Here is a 16141-nt window from a genome sequence, read left to right as displayed (position 1 = left end):
TAACCTAGATGGGCCCAAAATATGTGTTGTAATGGGTCCACACCAGTGCTCTTAGAGTCCAAATGCCAGTCTTGACTGGCTGATTTAATAAAATATGCATGATTATGAAATGAAAATCTGCTTCCCAAAGTGAATCACAGTGATATTAAAACACAAATGTCTGAGCCAGTTCAGCTGTGCTTTCACCCCTACTGGATGCAGTCCTTAAAGCAGTGGCAGCTCTGCACCCTCAAAATTCACCCACCACTGGCCTTTTCCATTCTGGGATAGGAGGCTCTGGCTGTCACAGAGCCTTAAAGGAGGGTCCTTGGAACTTCTAAGCTTCAATTTTTGCTCATCTGACAGCAGCACAGATGATGTTTTCTCCTACTGTGCAGGCATCCAGAGCAACCTTGGGAGGGGCAGGGTAAAATAAATGATACAGCACAGAATAGGGGACATGGCTTATTGGAGACAACCAGGGTATCATGACTTGACCTTGAGGCTTGAAGCAACAAGTGTTGCAGCTGAATTTGAAGAAATTTCCACATCACTGAGGTTGGGAGATCCTTGAACAATTTTTTTTCGGCCTCTAGTGAGAGCAGAAATAACCTAAGGGCATTTTAGATGGGCTCTCTGATCCTAAGAGGGACTGTTTCTTGTGTAGGGTACATCAGGCTTGGTCCATGCCAGCTGTAATGTCACCAGAGAAGCAAACCCAATAAACTGTGTTGAGCTTTTACTAACCCTGTGTTACAACTCAAGGTAACACATTCTGCTGAGTGCAGTCTTTCTGACTGGGGGCTGCTGGATGTAATCTCCAAAGGAATTGTTTGTACCATTAAAATAAAGGAGTTTTGTGTGTGTGTAATAATTTTATAAGATCAGAGCCTACAGCTGGTCTTTGAATTATGTTGTAGCAGCATTCTTGAAGGATGTGTAATTTCTAATTTTTTTTGCAGTCCTTACTCGTAAATGCAAATTCTGCTCAAAGAAATCTGGTCTTTATCTGCATTAGAACTGAAGTTCTCAGTCCAGAAACACATGTCGAAATGGCATAAATAATTTTGTGCAGTATTCAGTAATAAGTGCTTTTTCATTTTTATGGAGTTTGATTTTATTTTCTTTAAAATTTTTTCTTTATGTATTTTTAAACACTACTGCAGATACTGGATTACAGCAATTATAATCCTCTGTGTGCGAGACTCTGCTTTGCTGCAATAGTTTTTAAAAATTATGTATGTTGATTATTTTTACTGACCTTGCAGTACACCAGGAAATGCTCACGTGAGCAGAAATTATTCAGCTGACAGAATCTGTACATGTACCAGACCCAGAAGTCTGTTGAATAAGAAATTTAGAGCCTCTGCAGAACTTTTATGTGAAGTGTGTCATAGGAATCTCTTGAAGTCATTACAGCTGGCTTAGCTACTGAAATGATTTGTGATTTTGTGTCTTGTAGAACCATTAGGATATTAGCTAGTGCACTGAAGGCACAAGCACCGGGAAGTGTTTTGAAGAAGTAAAATTGTGCAATTTGCAGATAAAGAGGAAAAATGCTCTCTGCTATTTGAAAAATAAATTTATATCAGCTGTGTGGGGTGCAGTGTCACTGTTGGGTAGCAGAATTCAAAACTCTGGGCATGTCTGGCTCCCTTCTCCCTCTCCCTACTCCACACCCCTTCATCTTAAGTACTCTTAAGTAGGTTGGATGCACTCTAACATCATTTAACTTGTCAGGGGCTTCTGACTATCTTTTAATTTTGCCTTTTTGATGCTCTCACAAGTTTGGTTTTTTTCTGCAGCAATTTTGCTTTCGTGCGATTTTTTTATTTCTCAGAGGCTTTGGATTTTCGTGGATAATGTCAAGTTTGGCATCTCAGTTAATACCAATTTATGTGACATCCAATTTTCCATCAGTGAGAGCTTCTTTGCAGTGTAAACTGAGGGGCAAACACTTTTGTTCCTGTATGTGAATTGAGCGATTCCAGTGTCTGTTGTCAGAGGGGTTTGGGGTCACTGAATGTTTTCTGTTCAGGTATCAGGTGGTTTAATAGGGCAGTGAGTGCCTGTACCCAGTGTTTGTGGAGAGATACTGCTCTGTAACTCCATTCAAAGCTGAATGGCAGCTGCCAAAGCATGAAATACTCCCTTTTGTGGGGAGTGCTTGTTTCCAGGTTGTGCTACTTCTGTGTGTGCAAATGCAGTCCAGTGGCACTTGTACTTGTGGTCAGTATTGCAGAGCATTTGCTGGGCAGTGAGGACAGTTTTCCCTCTTATTAAGAACACAAGTACAGATCACTTAGTTCTCTTGAAGCTAATCCCATCATGATGGAATGGAGATTTCAGATGAAAGACTTTCCAAGAGGCTGGGAGATATTTGGGAGAACTAACCCTTAAAAAAAAAACTCCTGAATCTGTATTTCATGCTTTTACTGTCATTTATACTTGAAAATATGTGTATGAGGTTAAGCTGAAAATCTGTGAAAGACAAAAATAAAATAAGTTTTTTTTTTCCCTTTATTTATAGGTACTAAATGAAGCAGTGGGTGCACTGATGTATCACACTATAACTTTAACTCGAGAAGACCTGGAGAAATTTAAAGCACTTCGAATAATTGTCCGAATTGGCAGCGGTTTTGATAATATTGACATCAAATCTGCTGGAGATTTAGGTATGGCTATTACAGACTTTATTTTGCATCTTATACCTGCCTCCAGAAATCTGATAGCATCGATGTCTTTGTATTAATGTTTTCTGTGTATTTTATACTGGCATCATATGTAAGCTGTATAATTTCCCCATCAGATTATAAAACTCATTGTGGAGATACTAGCATTAGTTAATTAAGTGGTAATATTAACAGCTTGGTGGCAGGATGACAATATGCCTGCTCAACATAAACTCAAGGACTAAGGCCATAATGTTTCATCTCTTTTACCCCAATGGTATAGTTTAACTACTACTGCTGTAATCCAATTACAAAATATAATTCCATCACTGTGGCATACTACTTCTGTTTGAATAAAAAATGAGATTATTATCAACTGTCTGAGACTTATTTATGATGCATGAGACTTAGTGCTAAACCACTCCATAAAATAGAAATACTGATTTTTATAGGAGAATCAGCTGTTGCTTTTTCAGAATAAATTCAGCTACTGGAATTATGAAGAGATGGTGCTTGATGTTTGACTGTAAAAAAAGCAACAATCTGATCTGTACTTTTCTTACTTTAGGTTAAACTATGTCGTAGCTGTAATCTAAAGGTCAACCTGCCACTTGGAGTAAAGATTTTATTTCTTTTCCCAGGTTGAGGAGGCAAAGTATGTTTCCCATTATGCTCTAGAAATTTCTCAGAAACATTTGTTTCAGTGTGGCAGTGCTTAGTCCTAGCAATAGTGCCACTGATGTAGTGAGGAGCTGTAGTGTGGTCAGTTTATCAGGTGGTAATAAAAAATACTCACCTGTTGTAATGGTGGCAGAGCCTTGACCACTCCTTGCTGAGTTCTGTAAAGAGCAGGTCAGGGCTGAAAGTGTGCAAGGCTGTGTTTTGCCTGCTTTAACTGGTACCACAGTCAGACACGTGTTGTGAGCCTCAGAAAACCTGTGTGTGTGGAGAGATTGGCCTGGGGTAAAGTCCTAGATGAAAAGCTAAAATGCAGGTGAAGCTCAAAGGCTCAGACCACTCAGGAGCCCAGTTTGTGGGGAGAATCCCTGATAAGAGGAATATCTTTGAAGGTTTGCTGGCTGTCTCTTCTGCAGGTCTCTGTGCTGGATTGTAACCCAAGTTTATAACCTAAATGCAGCCACATAATTCTTCAAGGTAGAGTACACAGCAGATTTGGGAAATTTTTGTTCATATGAAATGCTAAATGGCCCCATTCATCATCATTCAGTTCGTGTCTTGTGATTAGACTGAGTTATAAAGCTAGGGTCCAGCCTGTTTGTGTATCCCTTAATTTGAAAAAAGTATTATTATGCATTGTCAAAAGCCAGTAAGTGGTGGAAAAATTACAGTAAAATCTCTGATTTTAATATTAAGTTTGGGTGGAATGGCTGGAATGAAATACTACTGAGACAAACAGCCTTCCGTATGTTGAGCTAATGTAAGTAATACAAATCTTGAGGTAATGTGAGAGTGATCTGCTCTTTATAAAAGGCTTTGATTTGCTTTGGAAATGTAGATTTAGACCAGATTTAGACCAATTCATTCCTGAACTTCTGTAGGAACTTCTCGAGTTATTTTTCATAGAGCTGGCGCATGGGGTTGTTATCAGCTTTTCCTATTGAGCATTATTTTATATTAGCACTTTTAATCTTACAAAGCATTAAAATACTGGAGTTTATAAAAGTGTTTATTGGATAAAACATGCTTACTCTCCACTTTATTAGTAGTTGATTAGGAAATTCATAGAAGTTGTGGGTGTAGCTGGATGCAAGTGAAGTGGGAGCCCAGGTATTGCCTGTTGACTCCTGCATTTTTCAGCATTGAGCCTATGCACAAAATTACTGAAAGCAGTGGGAAAAGGGAAGGGAACATTGATCAGTGGATGTAAGATAAATGTGTGCTGTCTTTTCCCATGTGAAATGTCTCTTCATTTCCTTGCCTCTCTCTTGCTGCTTTTTGTGGTTCACTATGTCTCTGCCTTTCAAAAATGAGCTGCTTTTAAAGTTGAAGAAGAATAGGGAAAAATAAATTCCTGCCATTCAGGAGAGAAATTATCTGACTTTCGTTCCCTCAGTTTCCTAAGGAAACCTATTAGGGAAGGAGGTATATTATTCCTCTTCCCAAATACATAATGTAATTCTTTAAGCTCCTTTTAAAGCATAATTTTGTTGATGGCAGCTATTAGGAGACACATTTATTAAATTTACGTTGCCATCTACAACCCACATTGTAGCTCTATGAAAAAGACTTTTTTGTATAAACAAATGCAGGTGTTTAATGTGAGGTAATAAGAGGGATGTTATTTTTCAGTCTTTCACCTCTCCCTCCCAGTCGAGCTTTTTTCCCCAGTTTTAAAAATGGTGAATTTCCTGCTACCATTGATGCTAGCAGGATACCAAGATTAATATTCCAGCAAATGATGCTGGTATATCTTCTTGTAAGTCTTTGAGGGCAGTGACTCAGCAGACAGGCTTATCTTTACAGCAGAGGAAAGAAAAATAGTTCTGTAGGTTCCTTGTGCTGGTTTTTATTGATGTAGACAAAGCTGTAAAAAAGTACTGGGCAGCAGAGTAAAGGCATTTGAATGTAAAACATAGATAAATATAGTATGAGCTTACTATTTGTCATATTACTGTTGATGCTGTTTTTGAAGAGAATATTTATTCTTTTTCTTTGCTTCCTAAGATACTCTGGCATTAGCTGAGGACTTGCTGTATATTTAGTTATGTAAAAACCCACACAGTGAAAACATTTTTCGGCTGTTTTTAGGATACAAAACTTTTTTTTTTTTCTTCTCCACCATGATATTATACTGTACTGTTGTCTCAGTCAGCAGATCTGAGACACAAACATTTGTGGGAACTGGTGATTAGAGAGAGAACATGCAGTACATGAGAAGATTGGAGAGAGACAAGTTGAAAAGGACACAAAGTTTTTTGGCTTTTTATTTTGCTTAACTGCTGTGTATTGAGTACTGGAAGGTAAAAAGCAGAATGGGGTAACTTTAATGCAGTTACAGTCACTTGTTGCTTCATCTGTTTTTTGAAGTAAAACAGGCTTATTTTGAGTCTTGACTCAATAATCCACCTTCTACAGTTTTCTGTGGAAAGTCTGTAACACTTCAAGCTGCTTGATGTTATGCTGGTTTCAACTGTTAACTTTTCAGCTGTTAGGAACATGGACTTACATGGCATTACCTTTGCATGCCATGCAGAAGCAGATGCATTTTCCTTTTGACGATAAGATGGGTTCCCTTTAATAAGGGGGTTGGAAAGGCCTGGGATGTTTGTTGTAATTCTAAAAACCCCTGTGCAACGTCTAACAGATTGTCCTTCCCTGTATCATGATTACCTATATATGGTGTGGAATTACTAGCAGTCATCCTGTGAAGAGCTGCTGTCACTCTAAATTATTTTATCCTTTTTGTAACTTGCATAGATAGTTTTGGGAGGGTATTTGCCCAGTAGTGGAAAGCTAACTCACACAATTAAACCTAAACTGTGATCATTGACCACACTGTTGTGAGCAAGGCACATTTCTCTTGGCTAGTCAAAACACCAAGCTCAGTGGAAATGTAAAATGCTTACCAAGACTCATGTTCTAACCTATCAGACGTCTTCAGTGCTTTCCTTCTGTGATTTCAGTGGCCTGTTTACTATCTGCCTTAGTTTGCAATAAATAAAAGCACAATAATTAGTAATAAAAAAATCAGAGAGCTAAGTTGGCATATAGTTGTCAACTATTATGTCAGGCATTCTGCCTGCCATTACGGTGAGAAACTTACTTGTGCAAGACACGTTGAAATACCTGTAGTTTTACACACTGTGTTCCTGTATTGCTGTTAAATGGGAAAAAGCAAGCATCGTTTGGCAACTGGCATCCTCTCCCCCGCTGCTTGCAGGGATCGCCGTGTGTAACGTGCCAGCCGCCTCCGTAGAAGAAACAGCAGATTCCACCATGTGCCACATCCTGAACCTGTACAGGAGAACCACCTGGCTGCACCAGGCCCTGCGGGAAGGCACAAGGGTACAGAGCGTTGAACAGATCCGGGAAGTGGCCTCTGGAGCTGCCCGGATCAGAGGGGAGACCTTGGGCATTATTGGATTAGGTACGTTGTGTTCGTGCATGCTTTCATGTTCTCTGCTGTCTGTTGCTTAAAATAAAAGTGAAGGTTTGAGCTATAAAAATGGAACATTTGTTGACTCCATGTCAGCCATTCATTCCTGATGATTATGTAGCTCAAATGTTTTCCCTTTAGACATAACCGTTTTCCTCAGAAAACTTTATTGCTGATATTCTCTCAATTCTTTTGAGGTTCTGTATGTCTTTCTGTTGCCTTACTGCCTGCTGTCAGGCACACTGCTTGTAAGAGGAGACATCATCACTTCCCTTTTCCAGAACAAGGATCCTGCTACATCAGCCCAGTTACATGTGTATGTTTTATCCCTTACCCATTTTCATATCTGGTTTTGTTTGGACTTTCTTCCTTTTACAGTTTTTTACATAGCTAGGAAGTCTTTGCTTCAGTAACATCCTGCAGAGCAGTTACTGTGTGCGTTTGATTGAGCTGGATCTGAAATTGTATTTCAGCTCCTATGAGAGGAAGAATATATGCAAGAAAGTTTGAAATGTTTCCAGACCTAATAAAATCGCCTACTTACCTCTCTGAGTAACCCTAAATGTTTTTCAGCATCCAGCAGATGGACTGGCTTGCTTGAGATGAATTAATTACTGTCTATTACAGAACTAGATAAGAAAGACAAGCAAGTCAGTTTCTATATAAAAATTATTCAGTCATGTGCTTGTCTTACACAGATCTGATAGACTGGATGTAATTGCTGTGCTATTCATCCGCAGGAATTAATAATATGATTTTGACAACAAAGCATCATATTTAAATGACTGCTCCAGTTACACATTGCTGTCAAATAACTCAAGCCACGAACTCTATTACTTTTGGAAGCTAAAAATAGCCTGGTCTTACATAGTACTCATTTAAATGAGCATGCAGTACACCAGAACCAGCTTCACAATCAAAGAATTGCCTTTAAAATACAACTTTCAAGAAGTTAGTCATGAAGCTGCTTTCTCAGATGTATACTAATGTAATTATGCATTTCATTTACACACACAATGATTATTGTGCTCACAGTCACAGCATCTGTACATAAATAATAGACAGTTGCCTGCAGTGTTTCCAAAATGAAAATGCATACCTGGTTTTTGAAACTTAAGGTTTGGCTCACAGTGGGCACATTTGCTGGAGATATCTGTTGTCATTCGCTGTGGTGTTTTTATTGAACAAATTCAGATTTGAGATTAGAAAGAAAAGGTCTTTAATCTTTGGCTTTCTTAAGTGAGTTTCACTGGTTTTGTTCTCAATGACTGAAAAGTAAGAGGAACAAATGGGTAATCAGATTGCCAGTATGTGTACAAAGCTGTACAAAATGATAGGTTTTGATTTTAGTTTTAAAAAGCCTTTTGTGTGTATGTTACACTAAAAAGGCTAGTAAAATCTGATTTTTAAGGGCACACATCTGTTGCAGTTATTGACCAGTCATTATCTCTAGCCTCTTGTTATTTCTGTGTATTTTCTACCATACAATATCCACAATTTCAAAGAATACTAAATTGTAAAGTCACTTTTGAAAACTTCCACTCTTCCTTCTTTTGCATGCATGTGAATAGGAAGAATACTTTGATTCTGACCTGTTCTAACAAAGTCCTATGAATTTATGTGTTAATGAAGAGTAAAAATGTAGACTAGAAGATTTACCAAAATTTCTGTGTGGGCACTTCGGGCACTTAGGCTGTTATGTGCACCCTTTTCTAGTACAGATCACTGCAAGAAGTTGCCTATCTTGAGTTTCAGACTCAACCATGTATTTACTGCCAAAGAGTGTTGTTCTTAGGCTGTGTTTCTTCACTAGTAGCCTCTCCCCACATCTGGAGTTTTGCCTCAGTTTGTTATTTAGATGTGTCAGTGTCAGAAGTGATTATCCACTCAGATGCTATGAAGTGAATGCATTACACACAAAATAAACAGTTCTCATCATCTGTTGCCAGGCCCTTTCCTCTGTTTCTGTGTAGCCCTGTCTCAGTTTCTGTCCTTTGTCATTAACGTGTGTCTGAGATCATCTCCTGTCAACCACAACTATGTTTCTCTATTTTTGTCTTAAAACTTGTGGTCTCTTCAGCAGTGGGTTGCTGAAATTTATCACTGCTGCTGCAACAGCTAACTGCAGACCTTCTTAACATCTGCTCCTGGGTTTTTCTCTTTGCCAAAGAGAAACACCCTAGCTCTTGCCTATCTCTGTGCTAGGGAATGACTGTGTCTCCAAAGTTTCAGCTACTCGCTTCCTTATCCACTGATCTAGCCAAGTTTCGTGACTCACTTGCCTTCTTTCCATCACCCACTCTCTTTCCCTCCTCTCATGCATATTCCTGCTTTGACATTTGGTCTGTCCTGCTTAATCCTATTACTCTGTGTTCCTCCTTTAAAGTTAACCCCATCTCTCATCCTCTGCTTGTATTGAGCTTGAAGATAAGCAGAGACCCAACAGCATAATGCCTCCTTCATGTGCTTGTTGGATCCCATCCCTCATTGTTGTGTTGTTTGGTTAGCCCCTGAGCTCCTTAGGGCACAGCCCGTGCCTCTTTCTGTCTTTGTGAAGTATCTGATTCTTTGAGCCTTGCATAAATAATAATATTGCATCATTTAACAGCTCTCTTTATCAATTTTAATCTTTATTACTATCCAGTGTCCTATATTTTAAGTGATGGATAATAAGCCCATAATATAATATTCACCAGTGTGGATAATAAACCCCCCACATTTTTTAAAAAAACAGAAAAACTACCTTTTCACCTTATATTTAGAAATGTAGGGGGTTGTGGGTTTTTTTAAGGAGGAATATTTATGAGCAGCAGCACTTGGATGAATAGACATCTGGCCTTGGTTCTGCTCTAATGATAATTTTACAGCAGTGAAATCACACTCCCTTTCCCTTCCTTCTCAGTGAGAAATGCTGATGACTAATGACTAGTGCATTTCCTCACCCAAGAAAGGTGAAATTCTTCTAAGTAAGTTTGTCTCCACATCACAGTGAATGTCATCACTCAGTTTGTCTTTACTCACCTGCTCTGTTCTCTCAACAGTCCCACTGCCCTACTTAGATGTTTGGCCAAATTACTAAGCTGTGTTACAAGACAATGAGGCTTAAGAGTTGGGTGGTATTACTGCAATAAATGATCTACTCTTAGCAGTCGTACTGGCTCTCTTAATGTGCTCAGCAGAAAATGTAACAAAACAGCACTCTCCACATTTCAGAGTTCTCCAAGAAGGAGGAAAAATTAGCTATATTCTCCACTGCTATTTCACAGGCAGGGAAGAGCTGCTAAGTGAAAGCACTTTTTCTTGCATGGAAGTCTTCGGGGTGTTCATAATCATAATTTCCATGATATCATGGTCATTTTATAAAACTTTGTAATACCAGCATAGGATGAGTGTGCATTGCCCAAGGTCTGAGCAGGGTCCTTGACCTGCAGCTGCTGTACTGTCACACTCCAGTCGGGTCACTGGCAGGGTCAAGGTCAGACACAACTAGAAATTGGGACACTTGGGTTGGGGGGAGTTGGGAGACGTGCAGGGGAGTGAATGGATGAGGCTCTAGCAGGACACTTGGGTCTCTCTTCTGAACAGATGAATGGACCTTGCTGGAACTTAGATTTCTTTGAAAATATGGTTGTGTTGCTGTCTGCTTTTTGTAATTGTATGCAATGCTGATTTTCTGCATTCTTCTCATAGTACTGACAGAGAAATTAGTCTAAGGTTTTGAGCTTAAGATTTTTGTCCTGGGAGCAGCCATGAATATTCATATAACAATTTGACACGCTCTTAACATAGAGTTGTCCAAAGGTGGGAGACTTTGTGTGCAGTATTTTCTTCAGTGTGTTGAGGTAGCTTTAGAACCACCCCTCGTGCTGGAGAGTCTTACATAATAGAAGCTTTTCAGGAAAGGAAAAAAAGGTCAGAATTTTGTGGTTGCTCTTTATGTTAGATGGTAATTTAAAAAGAAATTGGTACAGTCCTTGTGTCCAGCTGTGTACTGGGTTAATGACTAAGACTAAATACGAATTGTCAGTTGTAGAAGAGTTTTATCCCATAAAATATTTGTAATAGGATAATTCTGGTTAGAAATAGAGATGTGGTTTCCAGGTGTTTCTGAAGGAAACTTTCGTGTCCATTGAGGAAGGTGTTGGTTTATTAGCCTGGGTGGGGTGAATGAAGAGTGTAGCTTTAACTGGAGAGACTGCTGTAAGAGATTTTGCTGTTGTGGATCCCCTCAGGTATTAGTGTTGTACAGAGTGTAAAAAAAAAGAACAGATGACAGAGTGTTGCATGTGAAAATGAATGGAGCTGGAGTAACAGTTATATGCTTTGTTAAAAAAAAAAAAAGTGTTTACAGTTGTGTGACTGATTCCTTGAGCTGTGAACATGCCAAAATTTGGAAACAATACAGTGTTTGTGTTGAAAATTTTCTAATTCAAATTTATAAAAACAGCTTGGAAAGCAAATAACATGCATGCAAGTGTTGAAATGAAGATTTTTGAGGAGTATTCTAACCTGGTGTCCCCAAAGAAAAGCAGACAGCCCCTGTCAGATTGATATACTGTTTAATATTCCAAGCACATCTGTCACTAAGCACTGCAGAATTGCTGTGTTCACATTAAGTGATCAGCAAAAGCCTTTCTTCCTGCGGCTTCTGAATTTTATTCAAAAAGAAACTGAAAAGCAGAGGGAAATCCCTTCAAGCGCAATTGGAAAGAAATGGGATTTCCCTGGGTTGATTTGATGCTTTTTTGAACAAACTTCGACATTACAAAGGAAAACTTGTTGGCTTTTTTTATTTTTTTTAAATTAGGCATTGTTATTACGGTGTGTGAAGCGATGCTTTTGAGACATCTTTATCCAACATTTGTAGTACTCTAATGTGAATATCTGATCTGTAAACTTCTAACTTGAAAAGTGTGTTAGTTCTCACTCTTCAAAACGCTTGTAGCTCATTAGATGTTCTCAGGGGTTTTTTCCTCTGTGTTTTACTGGTAGTGTGTCAAAGGGAAGTACACGCCTCCTGATCCATGTGGTATGGAGTCATGCCCCTACAGCACTTTTGGGCACAGCTCTGAAATATTAAAGTAAGGAAAGTGGAACAAAAAAAGAAAAGTTCAGTGTGAATTCCAAGTGGGACTGTTCTCTTCTTAATTAGGTGCCATATGTACTGTGTTTATTAATAGATCAGGTAGCTGAATAAAGCTTACTTTAAAGCCTTAGGTGACAGGATTCTTGTAGGCATTTTAATGCTGGAAGGATGTTATTCAAAATGAAAGAAAATACCAGAAAGGAGATTCCATGTATTGAGAATGGTTGCACTTAAGATGAAACAAATTACCTGTCATTGCATCCATTTTTGAGGATTAATTTTATAGCTTTTTATGCAAGCCAGCTGGTTTGACACGGGTAAGGATAAGCCCTTGGCAGGATGTGGTGTTTTGCCATAAACAGGCCCAACAGGCAAGCCTTGCGTTACACAGATTATTGCAGATTATGTGACATCTTCTGGCATTTCACATACCTGGTGACAAAAGGTGCAAACCTGCTTTGTTTCAAGGCAGTATGAAACGGTCCAGGTGTACCATTTCTGATCCCAGTGATAATTCCAAGTGGGATGGGAGGTGCCTCTGTTTTCTGCCCTTGCAGTTGCTGTACAAAGCGTTGCAGTTTCATGCAAGCATTGGCATTGGGAAGGCTGAGGCCACCTTACAGCAGCTGCTTCACATCTGCTCTCATGGCGTGTTTATCTTGTTCTAGGGCGTGTTGGGCAAGCAGTAGCACTACGTGCCAAAGCCTTTGGCTTCAGTGTCATTTTCTATGACCCGTACCTCTCGGATGGCATGGAGCGTGCTCTGGGACTGCAGCGGGTGAGCACTTTGCAGGATCTGCTGTTCCACAGTGACTGTGTTACCCTGCACTGCAACTTGAATGAACACAATCATCATCTTATTAATGACTTCACCATAAAGCAGGTAATAATCTCTGTGGGTGCCCTCTCCACCAGTGCTGACCAGCAGTTGCCAACTCTGTATTGTATTTATTTTTGTAAATCGGCAGATTCTCATTGTTAGAAATCTTTCTCTTTTGCTGCTCTAAGATCAAACCGGTCTATAATTGATTAGGAGCTAACTGGTTGCTTATATACTGTTGCTTTACTGTCTTTGTGGCTCAGTAACATTGCATTTATGATTCTTCTTAATATCGCTCAGATTTAATGAAGTGGCATTGATGTAAAAGCACTATTTCTGTGTCTTGTAGTAGCTTCTTCCTTTTCGTGTGTATTTTCAGGTAGCAGTTCTGCCTTTCACTGTTGTCCCTCAGTTTGGGTTCTTTCGATGCAATTTAAAGATTATGACTAAATGGCTCCCCCCTGTGCTCAGTCCCCATGCTCGCAGAGCACCTGAAGGATGAAGCTCATTTACAGCATGGCATTATTGGGAAAAATAATGTTTCTTGGAATTAGTACTAACTTTTCCCTAAAGTTGTAGGTAATATGAAAATAATAAAATAATTTTAAAATATGGGTGTAGTAACTGCTCCATTATTGACAAATTTGATAATAGAAGCCAGACACTTAATGAAAAAATTTAACTCCAGCTTTAGTGTAGGTAACAACCAGAAGTAAAACACTGAGACATAAGAATGGAAGCAATGTACAGGAAAGAAACCCTAAGATAGAATAGTTGATTTGGCTGTTCTTATATACATATATATATATATATATGTATATATTATCTAATGAACATATATTTGGTTTATATGTTGGTAACAATGACAGTAGCACTCTTTTGCAGTAAAATCATTGCTCGTTTTCTGAGAAGTAGTTTGTTCCTACTACTCTTGAACTTTAGTGCTGAAGAACTTACTGAACATATTCCACAGTCATGTGGGATCATGGCAGAAAACTGACAATGCAACTCACTTCTTGATTTGAGAGTTCAGGGGTTCTGCAAATCCATCACAACATAAAATCAGCGTTTGGGATTTAAAACTCTAAAAAATTAAGTATCTTAAAATGAAACCTAAGAGATCAGAGCTCTGTCGCCCTGCCTTGAATATTGTCTTTTGCTGTATGGCTGGGTACATTCAGTGGTTATTACATGCTGAGATGTCTTTTCAAGCAGACATCTAGACCCAAAAAGCATTACACTGAATTCTGTGGGACCACTGGGCGTTGGCCACTTTATTATACAGCAGTTGTGAAACAGGGGCCAGTTTACCACAGGAGGTTTTTCAGTGGAGGCAGAGAAACGAGTTGAGCTCTGAAGAAGGCACAGTGCATTAATCAGAGAAACAAACAAAGAAAAACATGTTAAAACTGAGTAATACCATCTGAGATTAAATGCCTGTAATGAACTCTGCACTGGAAAGTATCTTGTAAGTATTTATATTCCTATTTGTTATCCTCCATGATCAAAGCAAGGATTAATTTCAAGTGTTAGATGATAGTTCTTGCTTTTGGTAGGAGTTTGGGTGCAGCAGTCTGGATAGCAAAGTGGATGTGAAACCCATGAAATTGGAACCCCTCTGACTGCTTAGTTTGTGTAGAGCATATTCTGATTTAGGCTGACAGATGCTGGAATTGGCCTAGAATTTCTCGAGAGCATTACATACAATTTTGTCCAAGATTGCATGCTCATGTAACCAGTTTTTTAAAAAAGTACAGAGAAGTATGGTGAATCTCATTTCAGTCAAGTCTCACCCTGAATTGTGTTGAGTCTGAAATGACATAAAATGTCTTTGAAAATTTGGTGTCTGTCTTCTCTTAAGTAACTTTTCTAGTGAATTAATCGTTATTCCGTATAGCCATCCTGCTTATCCTTGTAGTCCCAGAGTAGTGCTTCAATGAACTTGGGGTATTCAGGTGCTCTTAGGGGATTGAGGTCATTTTTAGTTATACAGATTTTTGAGAAAAAACTGCAGTTTAAACATAATGCTTTTACAAAGCAGCTCTGCAGGTTTCGTGTAGGTGAATTTAACAGACGTCAGCAGTTCCAGCTGTGAAGCTCTTTCAAGCTTCCACCCATTGTTAAGGATCATCTCCAGCTGCATCCACCCTGGCAGTTTATCATGAGTCACATAATTCATTCTCTCTAGAGTGCATTTATTCAGACATGTTCTGTTTGATTTGAACATGTCTTAGTGCTAGTTCTGGAGTTTTGTAAATAGTCCTAAAATGAAATCTCAAGCAAGGTTGTTTGACAGATTGGACAGAAGATTTTAACAGGGTTGACTTTAAGTAAAATTTTCACATCCTTTAGAGGGCCTGTAAATACAGCAAGCTATACTTAAACTCAAATTACCAGTTTGCACAGAGATGGGAAGAGATGAGCTTCCACGGGCCTTCATGGTGTGTCTGCACAGCTGTGAGTGGCTCTTGGCTGAGCCTACCTGTGCTGATTTTGGTAGAGTTCCTGCAACTGACCCAAGAACTGGAGATGCAGTGATTGTTCCCATAAGGAATCTCTTCTTGTTACCAGACCAGCTTAAGATCCTGCCCTAGTTTCTTTGCTGTTTTGATTCCCAGGTTAATTACATAAAGCTGAGAGAAGCATCCTTTAGTTCTGCTCCTGTAAATGGAGTTTGGTTTTGCTGTATAGACCAATGGATAGTTCTCCTATAGGCCCAGGAGTCTGCAAATGGAGAGAGGCAGGGCCACGTTAAACCAAGAGAGTTGGCTAGTAAAATATGGTGGGTTTTTTCTTTATAAAACACTGTGCATATTAATATTCCCTATGAGCTCATTAAAAAAACAACAAAAAACAACAAAAAGCAAAACTGACTGATTCAAACGTCCTTGTTGTCGATGAATTTGGCATTTTGGCTCAGTATTTGAGCATAAGGATCCTTTTACCTAAGGTTTCGTTTGATGCGTAGGTTTCATGAAGTTGAGTTGGTGTCAAAATGTTGGGGTTTGCTTATTTTTATGGCGAGAGACGGAGTCAGTACAAAATGAGATTTTCATTATTCATCCTCACCATGCTTCCTGCTCTTCATGCGCTTTCTTTCATGCACAGAGGTGTTGGAGACATCTGTCAAAGATGAAATACCAGGGTGGCTGGAAGCAGGATGTTGTAATTTATGTTTATTTCAGTACCATTTCTCTTATTTAAACCACCACTTTGTTTTCAAGTTGTGGATATATTATGGTGTAAATTCTTGCAGTTCTCCCCGCACTGATTGTAGCGTCATCTACAATGCTAATCTGCACAATGCACAGCACAGCTTCTCTCCTGGGCACACAGCGTTCTCAACCAAATTCATTTTCATGCCTTTTAATTGAATAATAGAAGAATTCTTTAGACCTTTATTTGAAAAGTCTCACAGGGGAGGAGGAAGCTGAAGTAACAAAAATAAATAATGCATACATCTACTT

At 39.0% G+C, this 16141-nt stretch overlaps 1 protein-coding gene across 8 annotated transcripts in view; it reads left to right on the top strand.

Moving 5' to 3' along the window:
* The window catches only part of CTBP1 (C-terminal binding protein 1), a 234410-nt gene that overhangs the window by 205125 nt on the left and 13144 nt on the right, over positions 1 to 16141 (top strand). For all 8 annotated transcript variants that reach the window (XM_062494107.1, XM_062494106.1, XM_062494108.1 and 5 more), the window contains 3 exons: positions 2510 to 2654; positions 6553 to 6759; positions 12523 to 12737. In XM_062494107.1, coding sequence (XP_062350091.1) covers positions 2510 to 2654; positions 6553 to 6759; positions 12523 to 12737 — 567 coding nt within the window. The remainder of the gene's footprint in view (positions 1 to 2509; positions 2655 to 6552; positions 6760 to 12522; positions 12738 to 16141) is intronic.

Source organism: Cinclus cinclus, chromosome 5, assembly GCF_963662255.1.
Source record: "Cinclus cinclus chromosome 5, bCinCin1.1, whole genome shotgun sequence".
NCBI lineage: Eukaryota > Metazoa > Chordata > Aves > Passeriformes > Cinclidae > Cinclus > Cinclus cinclus.
This window is presented reverse-complemented; position numbering and strand designations above follow the sequence as displayed.